This window comes from Scyliorhinus canicula, chromosome 13 (genome assembly GCF_902713615.1).
Source record: "Scyliorhinus canicula chromosome 13, sScyCan1.1, whole genome shotgun sequence".
Classification (NCBI taxonomy): domain Eukaryota; kingdom Metazoa; phylum Chordata; class Chondrichthyes; order Carcharhiniformes; family Scyliorhinidae; genus Scyliorhinus; species Scyliorhinus canicula.
The window spans coordinates 45,394,527-45,411,736 of record NC_052158.1 but is presented as its reverse complement, the minus strand read 5'-3'; the positions used below and the strand labels follow the sequence as shown (position 1 = coordinate 45,411,736).

Sequence of the window (17,210 nt, the reverse complement as noted above, 5' to 3'; positions counted from 1 at the left end):
TCTTATGGTCTTAAGTCTGCCCATAGGATCCACTTCCCTAAAGTACACACAGGCAGCTCTTGGTGCAAAATACTGTGAATGCTGGAAATGTGATAGAGGTTCAGAAAATGATAGAGGTTCAGAAAATGATAGAGGTTCAGAAAATGCTGGAAATGCTTAGGTCAGAAAATATGTGTGGAGAGAGAAGCAACCTCTCTGCAGCCTTTGACATGCCCGGCCACACCGTCCTCCTCCTGCAACTCTATGCTGTCCAGTCAGTGAGACTGCTATGACTTGTGCCACTTTTTCCTCTTCAACAGTACGCACAGAATCTGCTGCAATGGTGAATCTTCCCACCGCCATCGCTCTGGTTCCTCCCAAGGATCAATCTCTGCTTTTCAATTCGATTCAGCCGCTCGGGCTCGCGCTTCCTCACATTCCAACTCCCGAACGCTGGGCGCCAACCGCCGCTCCGCCCGGCGGAACTACAATTCCCACCAGGCACCGCGGACTTCCTCCCCTGATTCCATACTGCTCACTGCGCATGCTCCGGGGACACATGCAGCATGGGTAATGTAGTTCCGACCAGGTGGGAATGCCTAGAAAGGGGCTGCGCAGAATCAGAAGGAACTGCGAACAGTTCAAGCTCCGCCCTCCTGTCAAAATATCGCTGTCTCTGATTGGCTGTAAGAGCCGTCAATCACAGAGTGAGCTGGGCCGCGTTCATGACTCTCGTTTCTTCCGGTCTTCGGCCCAGTGGTTGTCATCCGAGTCTGGATATTGAGGGTGTTTATTGGAAGCATTTCCTTTCTGATTTACAGGCTGAGTTTTGTTGATGGGTTATTGCTGAATGTGAGAAGGTGAGGTGTAATTATCTGAACAGAAGCACATTTATTGAAATGTATTTTAATGTCTTCTTTAAAGATTTTGCATAAAGGCCTCGGCGTTTCTCAAAAGCCTGGGCTGGGATTTGATAGTTTAGACCAGTGCTGTGTCGAAGAGCTGAATTTGGGATGTGCAGTCTGAATGAGTAGTGTATCTAATTTCCCAGGATAAATGGGCAGCATGGTAGCATGGTGGTTAGCATCAATGCTTCACAGCTCCAGGGTCCCAGGTTCGATTCCCGGCTGGGTCACTGTCTGTGTGGAGTCTGCACGTCCTCCTCGTGTGTGCGTGGGTTTCCTCCGGGTGCTCCGGTTTCCTCCCACAGTCCAAAGATGTGCGGGTTAGGTGGATTGGCCAGGCTAAATTGCCCGTAGTGTCCTGAAAAGTAAGGTTACCGGGGGGGTTGTTGGGTTACGGGTATAGGGTGGATACGTGGGTTTGAGTAGGGTGATCATTGCTCGGCACAACATCAAGGGCCTGTTCTGTGTTCTAAATCAGAACCCTTCAGCTACACTGAAGCAATATTTTCCTTAGCTTCCAACACTTGGATTGGATTTGTTTATTAGAACATAGAACATACAGTGCAGAATGAGTCCACACCGATCCACTTAAGCTCACCCTTTCACCCTATCCCCGTAACCCAATAACCCCTTTTAACCTTTATTTTGGTCATTAAGGGCAATTTATCATGGCCAATCCACCTAACTGCACGTCTTTGGACTGTGGGGGGGGGGAAACCCACGCAGACACGGGGAGAACGTGCAGATTCCGAACTGACAGTGACCCAGTCGAGGATCGAACCTGGGACCCTGGCACTGTGTAGCCACAGTGCCAATCACTTGTGCTACTGTGCTGCCCCGTATTGTTCTGTGTACCAAGGTACAGTGAAAAGTATTGTTCTGCCTACAGTTCAGGCAGATAGAACAAAGAATAATACAGCACAGGAACAGGCCCTTCGGCCTTCCAAGCTTGTACCATCATGATACCGCCCTTGGCCAAAACTTTCAGCACTTCCTCGTGCCGTATCCCTCTATACCCATCCTATCCATGTATTTGTCGAGGTGCCGTTTGAACCCCATTAATGTATCTACTTCCACAACCTCCCCTGGCAACGCTTTCCAGGCACTCACCACCCTCTGTGTAAAGAACCTGCTTCACCCATCTCTAAACTTTGCTCCCTAGTGACTGATGCCTGGGAAAGAGTCCCTGCCCATTAACCAATTCCCCTCAATCGTGCAGCCTCAATCAAGTCACCCCTCAACTTTCGTCGACCTAATGAAAACAGTCCAAGTCTATTCAGTCTCTCCACATAGCTAATACCCTCCAGACCAGGCAACATCCTGGTAAACCTCCTCTGACCATCTCTAAAGCCTCCACATCCTTCTGGCAGTCTGGCGACCAGAAGTGTGGCCTTACCAAGGTTCTATGCAACTGTAGCATGACTTGCCAGTTTTCATACTCAATGCCACGCCCAATTAAGGCAACCATGTCCACTTGTATTGCCACTTTCAAAGATCTGTGGATCTGTATGCCCAGATATCTCTGACTTTCTATATTCCTAAGAGTTTTGCCATTAACTATATATTTCCCTTCTGTTAGATCTGCCAAAATGCATTACGTCACATTTGTCCGGATTAAACTCCATTTCTCTGCCCAAGTCTCAAACCTATCTATGTCCTGCTGCATCCTCTGACAATCCTCAACACTATCTGCCACTCCACCAACTTTAGTGTCATCTGTGAAGTTACTAACCAGACCAGTTGTTTCCTTCTAATCATTTATGTACACTACAAACAACAGAGGCCCCAGCACTGATTCCTGTGGAACATCACTAGTCACAACCTTCCATTCAGAAAAACACCCTTCTACTGCTACCCTCTGCCTTCTTTGTCCGAGCCAGTTCAGTATCCATCTTGCCACCTCACCTCTGATCCCGTGTGACTTCACCTTTTGTACCAGTCTGCCATGAGGCACCTTGTAAAAGGCTTTACTGAAGTCCATGGAACCAATAATCAGCGCCCTCCTCTCATCAATAATCTTAAAAAATATAAATTTAAAGTACCAAATTCCTTTTTTTTCAATTAAGGGGCAATTTAATGTAGCCAATCCACCTAACCTGCACATCTTTGGGTTGTGCAGGTGGAACCCGTGCAAACAGGGGGAAAATATGCAAACTTCACACAGATAGTGACCTGGTGCTGGGATCGAGCCTGGGTCCTCAGTGCCATAGGTAGCAGTGCAAACCACTGCACCACTGTGCCGGCCTCAGCAATCATCTTTCTCACCTCCTCAAAAAAGTGATCAAGTTAGTGAGGCATGACCTCCTCTTCACAAAACCATGCTGTCTATTGCTAATGAGTCCATTTGTTTCCAAATGGGTATAAATTCTGTCCCTGAGAATTCTCTCCAATAATTTACCTGCGACCGATGTGCGGCTCACCGGCCTATAGTTTCCTGGATTATCTATTCTTAAACAGCGGTACCATATTAGCTATTCTCCAGTCCTCTGGGATATCACCTGTAGCCAATGAGGATACAAAGATGTCAGTCAAGGCCCCAGCAATATCCTCCCTTGCTTCCCTCAGTATTCTGGAGTAAATCCCATCCGGCACAGGAGACTCATCTACCTTAATGTCTTTTAAAACACCCAATATGTCCTCCAAAGAACAAAGAAAAGTACAGCACAGGAACAGGCCCTTTGGCTCTCAAATCCTGCATGGACCATGCTGCCCGACTAAACTAAAAACAGACATTTTAATTCTGAACCATTTCTTCCTTTAAACTTATTATATTTTAAAAGTTAGATTTCTATCACTACTCAAAAATTTTGACTATCCCCACCCTTCTGGACCTTCCAAAAGCTCCTTCTTTATCCAATTATTTTTTTATCCAATGAGAGGGCAATTTAGCATTACCAATTCACCTACCCTGCACTTCTTTTGGCTTGTGGGGTGAGACCCACGCAAACATGGGGAGAATGTGCAAACTTCACACGGATAGTGACCCAGAGCCGGGGTCGAACCTGGGACCTCGGCACAAGGTTCACAATTTTCCTCGTTATGCAAGGCTCCCTAAACTTCCCATACTTATCCTTCGTTCTCTCAGGAACGTGACTTCCTGAAACCTAATCAACTGTCGCTTGAAAGACTCCCACATGTCCAATGTTGATTTACCTTCCAACAGCCGGATGCAATCCAAATTCTTCAATTCCTGCCTAATGGGCAGCACTGTAGCACAGTGGCTAGCACTGTTGCTTCACAGCTCCAGTGTCCCAGGTTTGATTCCCAGCTTGGGTCACAGTCTGTGCGGAGTCAGCACCTTCTCCCCGTATCTGGGTGGGTTTCCTCCGGGTGCTCCGATTTTCTCCCAAAGTCCTGGAAGATGTGTTCTTCAGTAATTTGGACATTCTGAATCCTCCCCCGGTGTACTCGAACAGGGGCCAGAATATGGCGACGAGGGACTTTTCACAGTAACTTCATTGCAGTGTTAATATAAGCCTACTTGTGACAATACAAAGGTTATTATATTATTAATATTATCGTAACTTGCCGTTCCCCAGTTTAGCACCTTAACCCAAGGATTGCCCTTATCCCTATCCAAAAGTACCTTAAAACTGATGGATTGTGGTCGTTACTCCCAAAATGTTACCCGACTGAAACCTCAACCTCCAGGCTCTTTCCCTAATACCAGGTCCAGTACTGCCCATCCCTAGTTGGACTATCTACAGACTACATCAAGAAGCCTTCCTGGATACACATTACAAACTGCCCCATCAAAGCCCCTTGCACTGTGAGTCCCAGTCAATATAGGGGAAATTAAAATTCCATACCACAACAACCCTGTTACTTTTGCACCTATCCAAAATCTCTCTACCCATCTGCTCCTCTATCTCTTGCTGGCCCGTAATAAACCCCCAACATTGTGAGGGGAAGCACGGTGACACAGTTAGTTAGCACTGCTGTCTCACGGTGCCGAGGTCCCAGGTTCGATCCCGGCTCTGGGTCACTGTCCATGTGAAGTTTGCACATTCTCCCCGTGTTTGCGTGGGTTTCGCCCCCACAACCAAAAGATGTGCAGGGTAGGTGCATTGGCCCCGCAAAATTGCCCATTAATTGGAAAAAATTAATTGGGTATTCTAAATTTAAAAAAAAACATTGTGATTGCCCCTTCCTGTTCCTGAGCCCTCTGAGGTGTCCTCCCGCAGTACGGCTATAATATTTTCCTTAACCAGTGATGCCCTATGCCCCCACCTCTTTTGCACCCCCTCTATCTCTCCTGAAGCATCTATATCCTCCAACGTTCAGCTGCCAATCCTGCCCTTCCTTTAACCACGTTTCTGTGACAGCCACAACATAGTTCCAAGTACTAATCAGTGTCATAGAGTCATAGATGTTTACATCGTGGAAACAGGCCCTTCGGCCCAACTTGTCCATGCAGTCCGGTTTCTATCACTAAGCTAGTCCCACTTGCCCACATTTGGTCCATATCCCTCTTCACCTACCCTGCCCATGTAACTGTCCAGCTGTTTTTTAAAAGAAAAAAATCTACCCGCTCTAAGTTGATCTGCTTTTCCTGGTATACCTCTGGCGTTGAAACAAATACACTTCAGACCACTGCTTTTGAGCAGACAGGGTGTTGTTGTTCTCTTAGTTTTGTTCTCTATTTCCCCTTCAGTTATTACACCTTCTAAACTGACACTCTGGTTCCCACCCCTCTGCCATAGTAGTTTAAATCCTCCCGAGTGACTCTAACAAACCTCCAAGCCAGGATATTGGTGCTCCTCCAGTTTAGATGCAACACATCTTTCTTGTACCTGCCCCAGAATAGATTCCAATGGTCCAAAAATCTGAAACACTCCCTCCTACACCACCAGTTTAGCCATGTATTTAGCTGCACTTTCCACCTAATTCCAGCCTCACTGGCACATGACACAAGGAGTAATGCTGAGATTAAAACCCTTGAGGTCCTGCATTTTATATCATTTTTAAAAAATAAACATTTTATTGAGGTATTTATAATTTTATAACAATAACAGAAGAAACAGTGTACATACAAATATAAACACAGTGCAAAGGCCGTCTTCCTTCTCACAGGTCCCACCTTTCTTACACATGAATCAAAACAGAACTAACCCCCCTTCGCCCCCCTCTGCTGATGGTTAATTTTCCCCAAAGAAGTCGACGAACGGCTGCCACCACAGGGCGAACTTGATTTTCTCCAGACAGAGAAAGCCAGCCATGTCCGTAAGCCAGGTCTCTGACTTTGGAGGCTTTGGGTCCCTCCATGCTAATAATATCCGTCTCCGGGCTACCAAGAAGGCAAAGGCCAGAACATCTGTCTCTTTCCCCTCCTGGATTCCTGGATCTTCCGACACTCCCAAAATCGCCACCTCTGGACTCGGTGCCACCCTTGTTTTTAACACCTTGGACATGACATCTGCAAACCCCTGCCAGAAACCCTTAAGCTTCGGGCATGCCCAGAACATATGAACATAGTTCACTGGTCCTCCCGCACACCTTGCGTACCTATCTTCCACCCCAAAGAACCTGCTCATCCGGGCCACTGTCAAGTGAGCCTGGTGAACGATCTTAAACTGTATCAGGCTGATCCTGGCACATGTTTGGACGCGTTGACTATACTCAACGCATCTGCCCAGAGACCATCCTCTATCTCTCCTCCTAACTCCTCTTCCCATTTGTGTTTCAGCTCCTCGGACTACATTTCCTCAGACACCATGAATTCTTTATAAATGTCCGAAACCCTCCCTTCTCCCACCCACATTCTGAAAACTACCCTGTCCTGTATCCCCCTTGGTGGTAAGAGCGGGAAGGTTGAGACCTGCCTGGGTAGGAAATCACGAGCCTGCAGGTACATAAACTCATTTCCACCCGTCAGTTCAAATTTCTCCTCCAACTCCCTCAGGCTGGGAAAGCTCCCCTCTATAAACAGATCTCCCATCCTCTTGATCCCTGCTCTTTGCCATCTCTGAAACCCTCTATCCAGCCTCCCTGGGGCAAAACGATGGTTATTGCAGATTGGAGACCAGACCGATGCACCCGATGCTCCCACTTGTTTCCTCTATTGCTCCCAGACTGATTAAATCTGTAACGGTCGTGGCATACTCGTTTAGGTTGACCGCTGAGTTCTTTAATATGGACCAGTCCACTGACTCCAAGCAGTTACATAGGAACTCTTCTGTTGCCTCGGACCAACACTGCATGACCTTCTTAACCGTATTCTCCATAACCCTTGATGTTTGTGTAGCAGTGGTCAAAGATGTTGGGGCCCCTGGTGAGACAGGGGATGTGTTGGTGGAATTTTGGCAGGAACTCTTGAGGTTAGCCTGGTTGAAGTCCCCTGCCACGATGAACAAGTCCTCCGGGTGTTCTGTTTCATTGTTATTTATAGCTGTGTACGATTCGTCCAGCTCCTTCACTTCCGCCCTGGGTGGGATGCCGATCGCTGTGATAATTGCTGATTTGAACTCCCATGGAAGGTAGTATGGGCGGCACGTCACAGTCCGGTATTCCAGGTCCGGGGAACAGTCGGTCGCCAGGGTCGCCACATCCGAGCACCAGGATGAGTTGATGTGGAGGCAAACCCCTCCACCCTCTGCTTTGCCTGATGATGCCGTGCAGTCTGTCTGGTGTTTTCAGAAGCTGTCAGGTTGTATGGTGCAGTCCGGTGAGGCAGGGGTGAGCCATGTCTCTGTGAAACAGAGCACACAACAGTCTCTTACTTCCCTCTGATAGGTAAGTCTAGCATTATGTTCATCCAGCTTGTTTTCGATCACTCCGACGTTTGCCAGGAGTATATTGGGGACAGGAGTCTTTAAACCGAGTTGCTTTTGACTCGCCTGCAGATTGCCGTGTTTCCCTCGCTTCCTCAGTTGGCGGCTGTTTGTGGATGGTCCTGGGATCCGGTGGAAGAAGTCTGATCTTGTGGAAGGTACGTGGTTGTGTCTGGCGGGATCTGGGACACTGGTTTCATTTTTGGGGTCGAGTCTGGCAGGGTCCCAGGCACTGGTTACGATTTTTGGGGTTGCCGGGGAGGGGCATGTTTGCGATTCGATCAGACCCCGCCGTTCTGCAAGGTGAGGCAGGGGTTTCCCGGGTCAGGTTGGACTAGGATCCTGTGTTCTGTTCCAGCATTGGTGGTCTTGGTGGGCACTCCTGGAATTGGGCCTTGGAGTAGGCCGGGTTGGGTCGCCAAGTGGATTCTTCCTTCCAACGTCCAGTGAGTCGGGTCGCTGGGTGGGCCTCTCCAGGTTACGTCGGGCCAGGTCTTGTGGTCGGGGGCTGGATCGGGCACTCTGCGTCAGTTCTCAGTCCGGTCATGTATGCTCCGAGGGCCAGGTCATGTCCTACTCAAGGTCGGGATTCGACTTTCGGTTTGGGCCGCTTCAACTTCCAGGTCAGGTCATTGGAGGAGTCCTTCCGGCACAAGTCATCTCATCCATGGGCCTCTGAGGATTTTCAAATCTGCAAGAGAACATAAAACAAAAAGGTTAGTGATAGCGTTAGTTTTAGTTTTAAGAGATGTAGGAAGAGGGAATCCCCTCAAATGTGAAAGCAGCCTATCATCACCTGGGTCTTTGGCAACTTTACTGGATAGGACAAAACATTTCTCCTTACTAGAGGGAATAACTAGGGGGCATAGATTTAAGGTAAGGGCCAAGAGATTTAGAGGGGTTTTGACTAAAAGGTTTTTCACCCAGCGGAGTGCTGGAAACTGGAAGTCACTGCCTGAAAGGATGGCAGATGTAGGAACTCTCAGAAGCATTTAGATGAGCACTTGAAACACCATTGCAGGAAAGGCTCTGGACCAAGTGCTGGAAAATGGGACCAGAATGGATAGGTGTTTGCTGGCTGGCACAAACACGATGGGCCAAAGGGCCAAAGTGCTGCTAAACATTATAACTATGAATTATTATTCTCTCGAGTTTTTATATTAAACACGTGCTCTAAATGGTAAAACTGGTCTTTGCCAGCATGACACCAGCTCACAGTGAATTGACAGCCTGTTTTATATTCCACTCAAGTTGTCTTTTCCATTGCCCTCACAGTGCCTGCGAAGATGGGGGAGCTGGGTCGAGGGAGGAAATTAGCCATATTGTCTGCTCCTGGTCGCTATCCTATGTCCCTGCTGAAAATAGAGGGTGTGTGATAGTCAATTAAGGAAAAAGAAAGGACTTGTGTCAGATCCCCCACACAGGGTAATAGCAGACCGGCACTCACTGTGGAAGTGTCTCCAACTGAGAAGTCAGCCCCTTCAGCAAAGAAGAGGGAGTTGGAGGAAATCATGTTTCCTTTTTCTGTTTTACAGAAGGATTGCACCGTACTACACCAGAGAATACAGAGAGGATAGACACCACAGATAAATCCTGACCATCATCCAAGGAACAACTGCACAACTGTGGGAAGACATCCAGTCCCGTCACAGCATTGCTCAACATAGAGAATTTGGGCAGACGGGTCTGGAGAGCATTGACACATCAACAGATCTGAAACTGGTCAGTGTTGTGGAATATTCCATCAGAACCAACCTTTCTGAAGGTTAGGCTGTGGGTCATCAGTCGGGGTGAGGCTGGGAAGAAGTGTGAATGGGCTCCAAGTGTGGTGAGAGCTTCAATCATTCATCGAGCCTCATGAACCACTGACTCATTCTTACAGGAGAGAGGCTGTTCATGTGTGAGGTCTGTGAGGAGGATTCCACAGGCTCCTAAGATATCCGACCACATAAGATGCATTTATAGCAACCACTTTTAACACAAGGACAGCAACATGGATGAGGTTCCCTTCAAATGTGAGGTACGTAATGAAGCTTTTGAGACACCTTCCAGCCTCCTGGTACATCAGAGGATTCACACAGGTGTAAAACTATTCAGATGTAACGTGTGTGAGGCAGCTTTCCATAATTCCACCAGTCTGCTGAGACACCAGAGGATTCACACAGGAGAGAAGCCATTCCCTTGTGAGGTTTGCGGCAAAGCATTCTCTGATTCCTCAGCCCTCTGTGGGCACCGACGCATTCACACGGGCGAGAAACCATTCACGTGTGAGGTGTGCTGCAAATCATTTTCACAGTCATCACACCTCCGTGCCCACCAACGCACTCACACAGGGGAGAAACCATTCACATGCAACGTGTGTGGCAAATCATTCTCACAGTTATCGTATCTCCGTGTCCACCAACGTATTCACACCGGGGAGAAACCATTCACGTGTGAGGTTTGCGACAAAGCATTCTCTGATTACTCAGCTCTCTGCAGACACCGACGCATTCACACGGGTGAGAAACCATTCGCATGCAAGGTGTGCGAAAAAAGCTTCCTTCGGTTATCAAACCTCCGTGTCCATCAACGCGTTCACACAGGAGAGAGACCGTTCACATGCAATGTGTGTGGCAAATCGTTCTCTCAGTTATCGGATCTCCGTGTCCACCAACGTATTCACACTGGGGAAAAACCATTCACGTGTGAGATTTGCGACAAAGCATTTTCTAATTCCTCAGCACTCGGTGATCACCGACGCATTCACACGGGTGAGAAACCATTTGCGTGCAAGGTGTGCGGGAAAACATTCCTGTGGTCATCGAAACTCCGTGTCCATCAACGTGTTCACACAGGGGAGAGACCGTTTATATGTAACGTGTGCGGCAAATCATTCTCTCAATTATCAGATCTCCGTGTCCATCAACGCACTCACACAGGGGAGAGACCGTTCACATGCAACGTGTGTGGCAAATCATTCTCACAATTATCGGATCTCTGTGTCCACCAACGTATTCACACCGGGGAGAAACCATTCACATGTGAGATTTGCAACAAAGCATTTTCCAATTCCTCAGCCCTCTGCGAACACCGACGCATTCACACGGGTGAGAAACCATTCGCATGCAAGGTGTGCGACAAAACATTCCTGCGGGCATCAAACCTCCGTGTCCATCAACGTGTTCACACAGGAGAGAGACCGTTCACATGCAACCTGTGTGGCAAATCATTCTCACAATTATCGGATCTCCGTGTCCACCAACGTATTCACACCGGGGAGAAACCATTCACATGTGAGGTTTGTGACAAAGCATTCTCTGATTCCTCAGCCCTCCGCGGACACCGACGCATTCACACGGGTGAGAAACCATTCGCATGCAAGGTGTGCGAAAAAACATTCCTGCGTTCATCGGACCTCCGTGTCCATCAATGCATTCATACCGGGGAGAAACCATTCACGTGTGATGTGTGTGACAAATCATTCACACAGTCATCGAACCTCCGGGTACACTACCGCATTCACACAGGGAAGAAACCATTCCAGTGTCAAGTGTGTACCAAATCATTCTCACAATTATCAAAGCTCCTGGTTCATCAGAGGATTCACACGGGGGAGAAGCCATTCACATGCGAGGTCTGTGACAAATCATTCTCTCAGTCATCGACTCTCCGGGGACACCACCGCATTCACACGGGTGAGAAACCATTCACATGCGAGGTGTGTGGTAAATCATTCTCCCGGTCAACAGAGCTCCGTGATCATCACCGCACTCACACAGGAGAGAAACCATTCAGATGCGAGGTGTGTGACAAATCATTTTCCCGGTCAACGGATCTCCATTCCCACTACCAAATTCACACAGGGGAGAAACCATTCACGTGTGAGGTGTGTGACAAAGCCTTCAGACAGTTAGCTCATCTCCGGATCCATCAGCGGATTCACACAGGGGAGAAACCATTCACGTGCGAATTGTGCGGCAAATCATTCTCACAGTCATCGAGCCTCCGTAGACACCAACGTATTCACACAGGGGAGAAACCATTTACGTGCAAGGTGTGTGGCAAATCGTTCTCACAGTCTCAGATCCTCCGTGCACACCAACGTATTCACATGGAGGTAACCATCCAATTATGAGTTAACTGGCCCAGCTTCCAAAATTTTCAAACCACCTGGTCCATCAAATAGTTCGCACAGGGGAGAAGCATTTGAAATGAGGATAGGCAAGGTGGTGTAGTGGTTAGCACTGCTGCCTACGGCGCTGAGGACCTGGGTTCAAGCCCGACTCCGAGTCACTGCCTGTGTGGAGTTTGCACATTTTCCCCGTGTCTGCGTGGGTTTCATCCCCACAACCCAAAGATGTGCAGGTTAGGTGGATTGGCCACGCTAAACATTCTCTACTCTAAATTTAAAAATAAAAAAAAACATTTGAAGTGTGTGGTGTGCAGCAAATTTTCCTTCCAGTCATCTAAACTCCTGCTTCACACAGGGCCATAACCATTCCTTAGAAGGTTTGCATTAAAGCTTTCTTGACTTCTGTGCTGTAAGGTATCAATATAACTTCTGTAATAAATCCTTCACACAGCTGTTGAACCTTCTGGAGCATCAGTGCTCCTACATGGGGACTGCTTAGCCAAATTCTTTAAAGATTACATGTTAAGTGTGTGTCGGGACAAACAAAATTGTAACTGGCTGAAAGAATGACGTGTTTTATTCAAGTGTGATCATTTTCTTTCTGGTGTGACAAATGGAGGATTTTAGGAATATTGGCGTCTAAATTTTGGGACAATTTTCGGAATAAAAGCCTGGGACTGTTGTGTGATTGACTGTCGTGTTTTTTAAAATGATTTTGTTTTGCTTTTAGGATTCAACAGGTGAAATTGACGAAAGGAATGTGTTTTGACTGGGGAAGTCCCTGGGGAGTTAATGTGCTTTTGCAGCCTGCAGAGATCATTTGTTTTTCAGCTTGGGCAAATTAAGTCATTGCTCGATTGAGCCCAGAAAGGCAGAGGGGCAGTATTAGTTTTGGAGAAGCTTTGGGAGAGAGAGGAGCTCTGATCTGGCTGAAACTGAGTCCACAATTCTCTCACCATAGGACAGTTATAAAATAGTATCAATCTGTACATCTTATCTGGGAACAAGGAAGAAACTGAAACATGCCAGGTGAAACAGCTTTTTAAAGATATTCATTCAGAGTCTGAAGAGGTTCTAACCAGACCCAAATTTGTTTTAGAAAGCACATATTAATCTAAGCTATTCTCATTGAAGATGGATTCAAGCTGTATGGTTCTTTTGTTGTTTGATGGGGAATTGAGTAGTAGTGTTAAGGAGTCATTGTAAGCTGTTCTCTTTGGGTGTGAAGTAAAAAAGTTTAATACTGTATTCATAATAAAGGTTATGTTTTAGAAATACCAATGCCCTATTTTTTCATGTAATCACTCCTGGAGCAAAGCATTCTTTCTGCACAGTCTTACAAATAAACTACAATATTGGGGTTTCACTCCAGTATCCTAGCTACTGTTGCGGTTTGGTCTGAGATCGCAATAAAATTGGGTTTTCTTTACTGGGATTTTAAGTATCATTTCTTGTTTGGCTTGGGTTTATTGAACTTAAATAGACTGAGTGTGTGTGGAACAATTGCACTCATTCACGTTTTGAAATTTAAATAGGGAACTCTTTCAGTCGCTCAGATTTTCCTGGGGGCGGAAGAGATTCATCAAGGTGGTTTACAAAGAGAGACGCAAAACTTTTGGGTTTGGCGGAGAAACTGCAGTAGACCTTTTCAAAAGCAGTGAGAAATGTAGAGATAATACCGGCCATAGCTCAATATTTAAGTTTGCCTGAGACACCGCCTGAATCATTAGAATTTGCTTGAATTCAATTAAAAAGGAAAAGGAGAAATTAGCAATAGCAGAAGAAAAGGCGAGGACTTTCAAAAGAATTTGGAAAGGAGGAAAATTGAGGTAGAAATTGAAAAATTAGCAAAGGAAGAAAGGGATAAGAAAAGAGAGAGAAATTCAACTTCAGAAACTGGCACTGCAAGGAGATCATCGACTTAAAGGTTGGCGTTAAAGGCAGAAGCTGAGGAAGGTCAGGAGGAAGAAGAAATACTTGCTAGTCAGAAGCTTAGTAGGGATATATTTAAATACATTCAAGCATTTCCAGGATTTGAGAAATGTGGGAGGCTTTTTCATTTCATTTGTGAAAGTGGCGAAACAATTGAATTGGCCAAAGACCCTGTGGGTAATGTTGGTTCAAACAAAGTTGGTAGGTAGAGCTCCTGAAGTGTTTGCATCACAATCAGTGGAGGTATCCAGGGATTATGATGAGGTGGGAAAAACCATGTGAATAATAATAATCTTTATTGTCACAAGTAGGCTTACATTAATATTGCAATGAAGTTACTGTGAAAAGCCCCTTGTCGCCACATTCCGGCGCCTCTTCGGGTAGTCAGAGGGAGAATTCAGAATATCCAATTCACCTAACAGCATGTCTTTCGGGATTTGTGGGAGGAAACCAGAGCACCTGGAGGAAATCCATGCAGATGCAGGGAGAACGTGCAGACTGTAGAAGCCAGCTATTTTCTGTAGGTAAAAGATAGCTTTTTAGCATTAAGCCCCATGTCTATTAAATACCATTTTAAAACTCACTCAAAACCTCAGGTCATTTCAAAACACACATTCAGCATTTCAGACTATTGCTGCATACAGAACAGCACAATTCCTATGCACCAACAAATACAATTCCAAGATAAAGTAACCCAAGGACAAGGCAAGCTCCATGGCAACAACGTAGAGACCATTGTCCTAACAAGCAAGTTTATGCGATAAGCTGAATCGCATTCCATAGCTCATACAACAATACATTTTAGGTTAATGTTGCCTATTAATGAATGACAACTAACCCTCAAATCAAACTCATTTGATGTTCATCCAAACCAATTAGAATTACATTGGGGTGTAGAGAGATGGCTAAAGTCGGATTTTCAGCCATTTTTCTCTTTCTGGAATCAATCTATACTCTGACTTAACTATTCGTTGTCTCTCTGTCTTTCATACTTCACTTTCTAACTCTGACTTTTGAAGTTATTGCGAGCTGTTTGCCGAAACAAGAAAATCATTTTTGTGATTGTTTGAAAGTTGAATTGTCTCCAAGATTGCCTCTCTGAGAGTCCTATGCTAGCTGGACTTATTAGGGAACAAGACTTTAAATGACTCAATTGTAATCAATAGAGACAAATAAAACAGATTCTTGTTTGCACCTGAGAAGTTTTAACTCAAATTTCTACTGAGTTTTCGTGATCGCAAACTGCTGCAAAATCTGCATGGTGGATCTAACACAGAATCCACACACAGTGACCCAAGCTGGGAATCGAACTTGGGACCCTGGAGCTGTGAAGCAACAGTGCTACCAATGTGCTACCGTGCCGCCCATAAGTGCTTATGAACTAGTGCAAGACGCCTACAGACAATAGTTTAGAAATCTTAAAGAAAGCACCAGTCAGACATAAATAGGATTCAAAATAATTAAACAAAATAACTTTGGTAGGTGGATAAGAGCATTAAAAATAGACCAAACGTATAGCACTTTTTGGGAAATAATTATTTTGGAGGAATTTAAAGATTCACTTCCCGCAGAAATGGCAGATAATTTTGAATTGGTTCGGACAGCAAAGTTTGTTTTTTGACATCAATTTAAATCTGTGAAGGATAGAAATGAGGAAAATGAGAAGTTCACAAGTGGTTGATGTAAAGGAGGCTTAGTTGATAATGTCAGGGAGAGTGGGCCTCCGGGTAAAAAGGAAACCTATGATAGTGGTGGAGAGACAGAAAACTTTGTGTTTTGTTTGTAATAAAGTTTGACATGTGAAGTCACAGTGTTGGTGGCTGACAAAAAGCACTGGGAAGAGAGACTCAGTAAGACAGGATAAGCCAGTGGGGTTTATTAAAGTAGGAGGACAAACCATTGTCCCAATGGAAGAGGTGGAACAGAGTCAGCCTGTTCAATGGTTTTACATAGAATTTACAGTGCAGAAGGAGGCCATTCGGCCCATCGAGTCTGCACCAGCTCTTGGAAAGAGCACCCTACCCCCTACCCAAGGTCAATACCTCCACACTATCCCCATAACTCAGTAACCCCACCCAACACTAAGGGCAATTTTGGACACTAAGGGCAATTTTGGACACTAAGGGCAATTTATCATGGCCAATCCACCTAACCCACACATCTTTGGACTGTGGGAGGAAACCGGAGCACGCAGAGGAAACCCATGCACACACGGGGAGGATGTGCAGACTCCGCACAGACAGTGACCCAAGCCGGAATCGAACCTGGGACCCTGGAGCTGTGAAGCGATTGTGCTATCCACAATGCTACCGTGCTGCCTTTCTGGATAAGAAGATACCAAAACCTTTTAAGGATATTATTTATAAGGGTACGGTTTACTCGTTTGCAGAAATGAAAATAGGTAATGAGATTAAGATGTTAAGGTATATTGGAGCAAGTCAATCTTTAATGGTGAGAGATAAAGAGGTATGCAGTTTGGAAAGAGTATTACCAGAAAAGGCTGTATTGTGTTGAATTAATGGTGGAGCTGGAAAGTAAGTTAATACAGTACGGTGAAAAGTGGTGAAGTGGCATTAGGAGTGATAGAAAAAGTTCCTTTCTCAGGGGTACAATTTAGCCTCAGTAATGATATAGCTGGATCACAGGTGGGAGTGCAGCCTACTGTGGTTGAAAAGCCAGTGGAAAGTCAGATGACAGATGTTTCAAGAGGTATATCCAGGAGTGTTTCCCGATTGTGTAGCAACCAGATCACAAAGCTACAGATTGAACCTGAAGGAAGAGCATTTGAGATGTGCCGATAGGGAGGCTGAGGTTCAGTTGTCAGAAAACATGTTTTATCAGATAGTGAGTAAAGAACAAGAGCAGACAGTGAATGGAGTGGATATCTTTAGTCCAGGCAAGTTGGTTGAATTACAAAAAGATTCGGAGACAACGCAGTTGTATCAGAAAGCATATTCGAAAACAGAATCTGATGTGCACCTGAGTGTATAATGTATTAATGAGAAAATGGAGACCATTACATATTCAAGCAGATGATAAATGGGCAGAAGTATTACTGCTGGGTTATAGTAAGGAGGTTTTGTGAGTTGCACATGAGGTTCCAGTAGGGGGTCATTTCAGAGAAAGGAAAACTCCAGCAAAAATACAAAAATATTTTTATTGACCTGGACTGCATCAGGATGTAGTTGAAGGTTGCTGTACATGTCACACATGTCTGGTAATAGGAAAACCTCAGACAATAATCAAACCAGCATTTGAGGAACCTTTTACTCGGCCCGAATTGTTTGTATGGGACCTCTGCCTAAAACCAAAAGGGGGATTCAGTATCTGTTGACCATAATGGACAAGTCTACTTGATTTCCAGAGGCAATTCCTTTAAGAAACATTACACCTTAAAGGGTTGTAGAGAAGTTAACCAAATTTTTTTACTAGATATGGACTACCAAAAGAAATCCAACCAAATCAGGGATCCAATTTTATGTTGGAATTATTCAAGGAAGTTATGGATGG

General features: G+C 45.6%; 1 protein-coding gene across 2 annotated transcripts; it reads left to right on the top strand.

Annotated features, from left to right (window-relative positions):
* The first annotated feature begins 698 nt into the window (after positions 1 to 698).
* On the top strand, positions 699 to 13,201 carry LOC119976638 (zinc finger protein 721-like). Of its 2 annotated transcripts, XM_038817279.1 has the most exons (4): positions 699 to 839; positions 7,727 to 7,812; positions 9,190 to 11,800; positions 11,835 to 13,201. In XM_038817279.1, the coding sequence occupies exon 3, from the start codon at positions 9,648 to 9,650 to the stop codon at positions 11,769 to 11,771; it is 2,124 nt and encodes a 707-aa protein (XP_038673207.1). In that variant the 5' UTR covers positions 699 to 839; positions 7,727 to 7,812; positions 9,190 to 9,647; the 3' UTR covers positions 11,772 to 11,800; positions 11,835 to 13,201. The 2 variants fall into 2 exon arrangements, with proteins under 2 accessions (XP_038673207.1, XP_038673206.1); XM_038817278.1 differs by having other exon boundaries at positions 9,190 to 13,201.
* Positions 13,202 to 17,210: the final 4,009 nt, after the last annotated feature.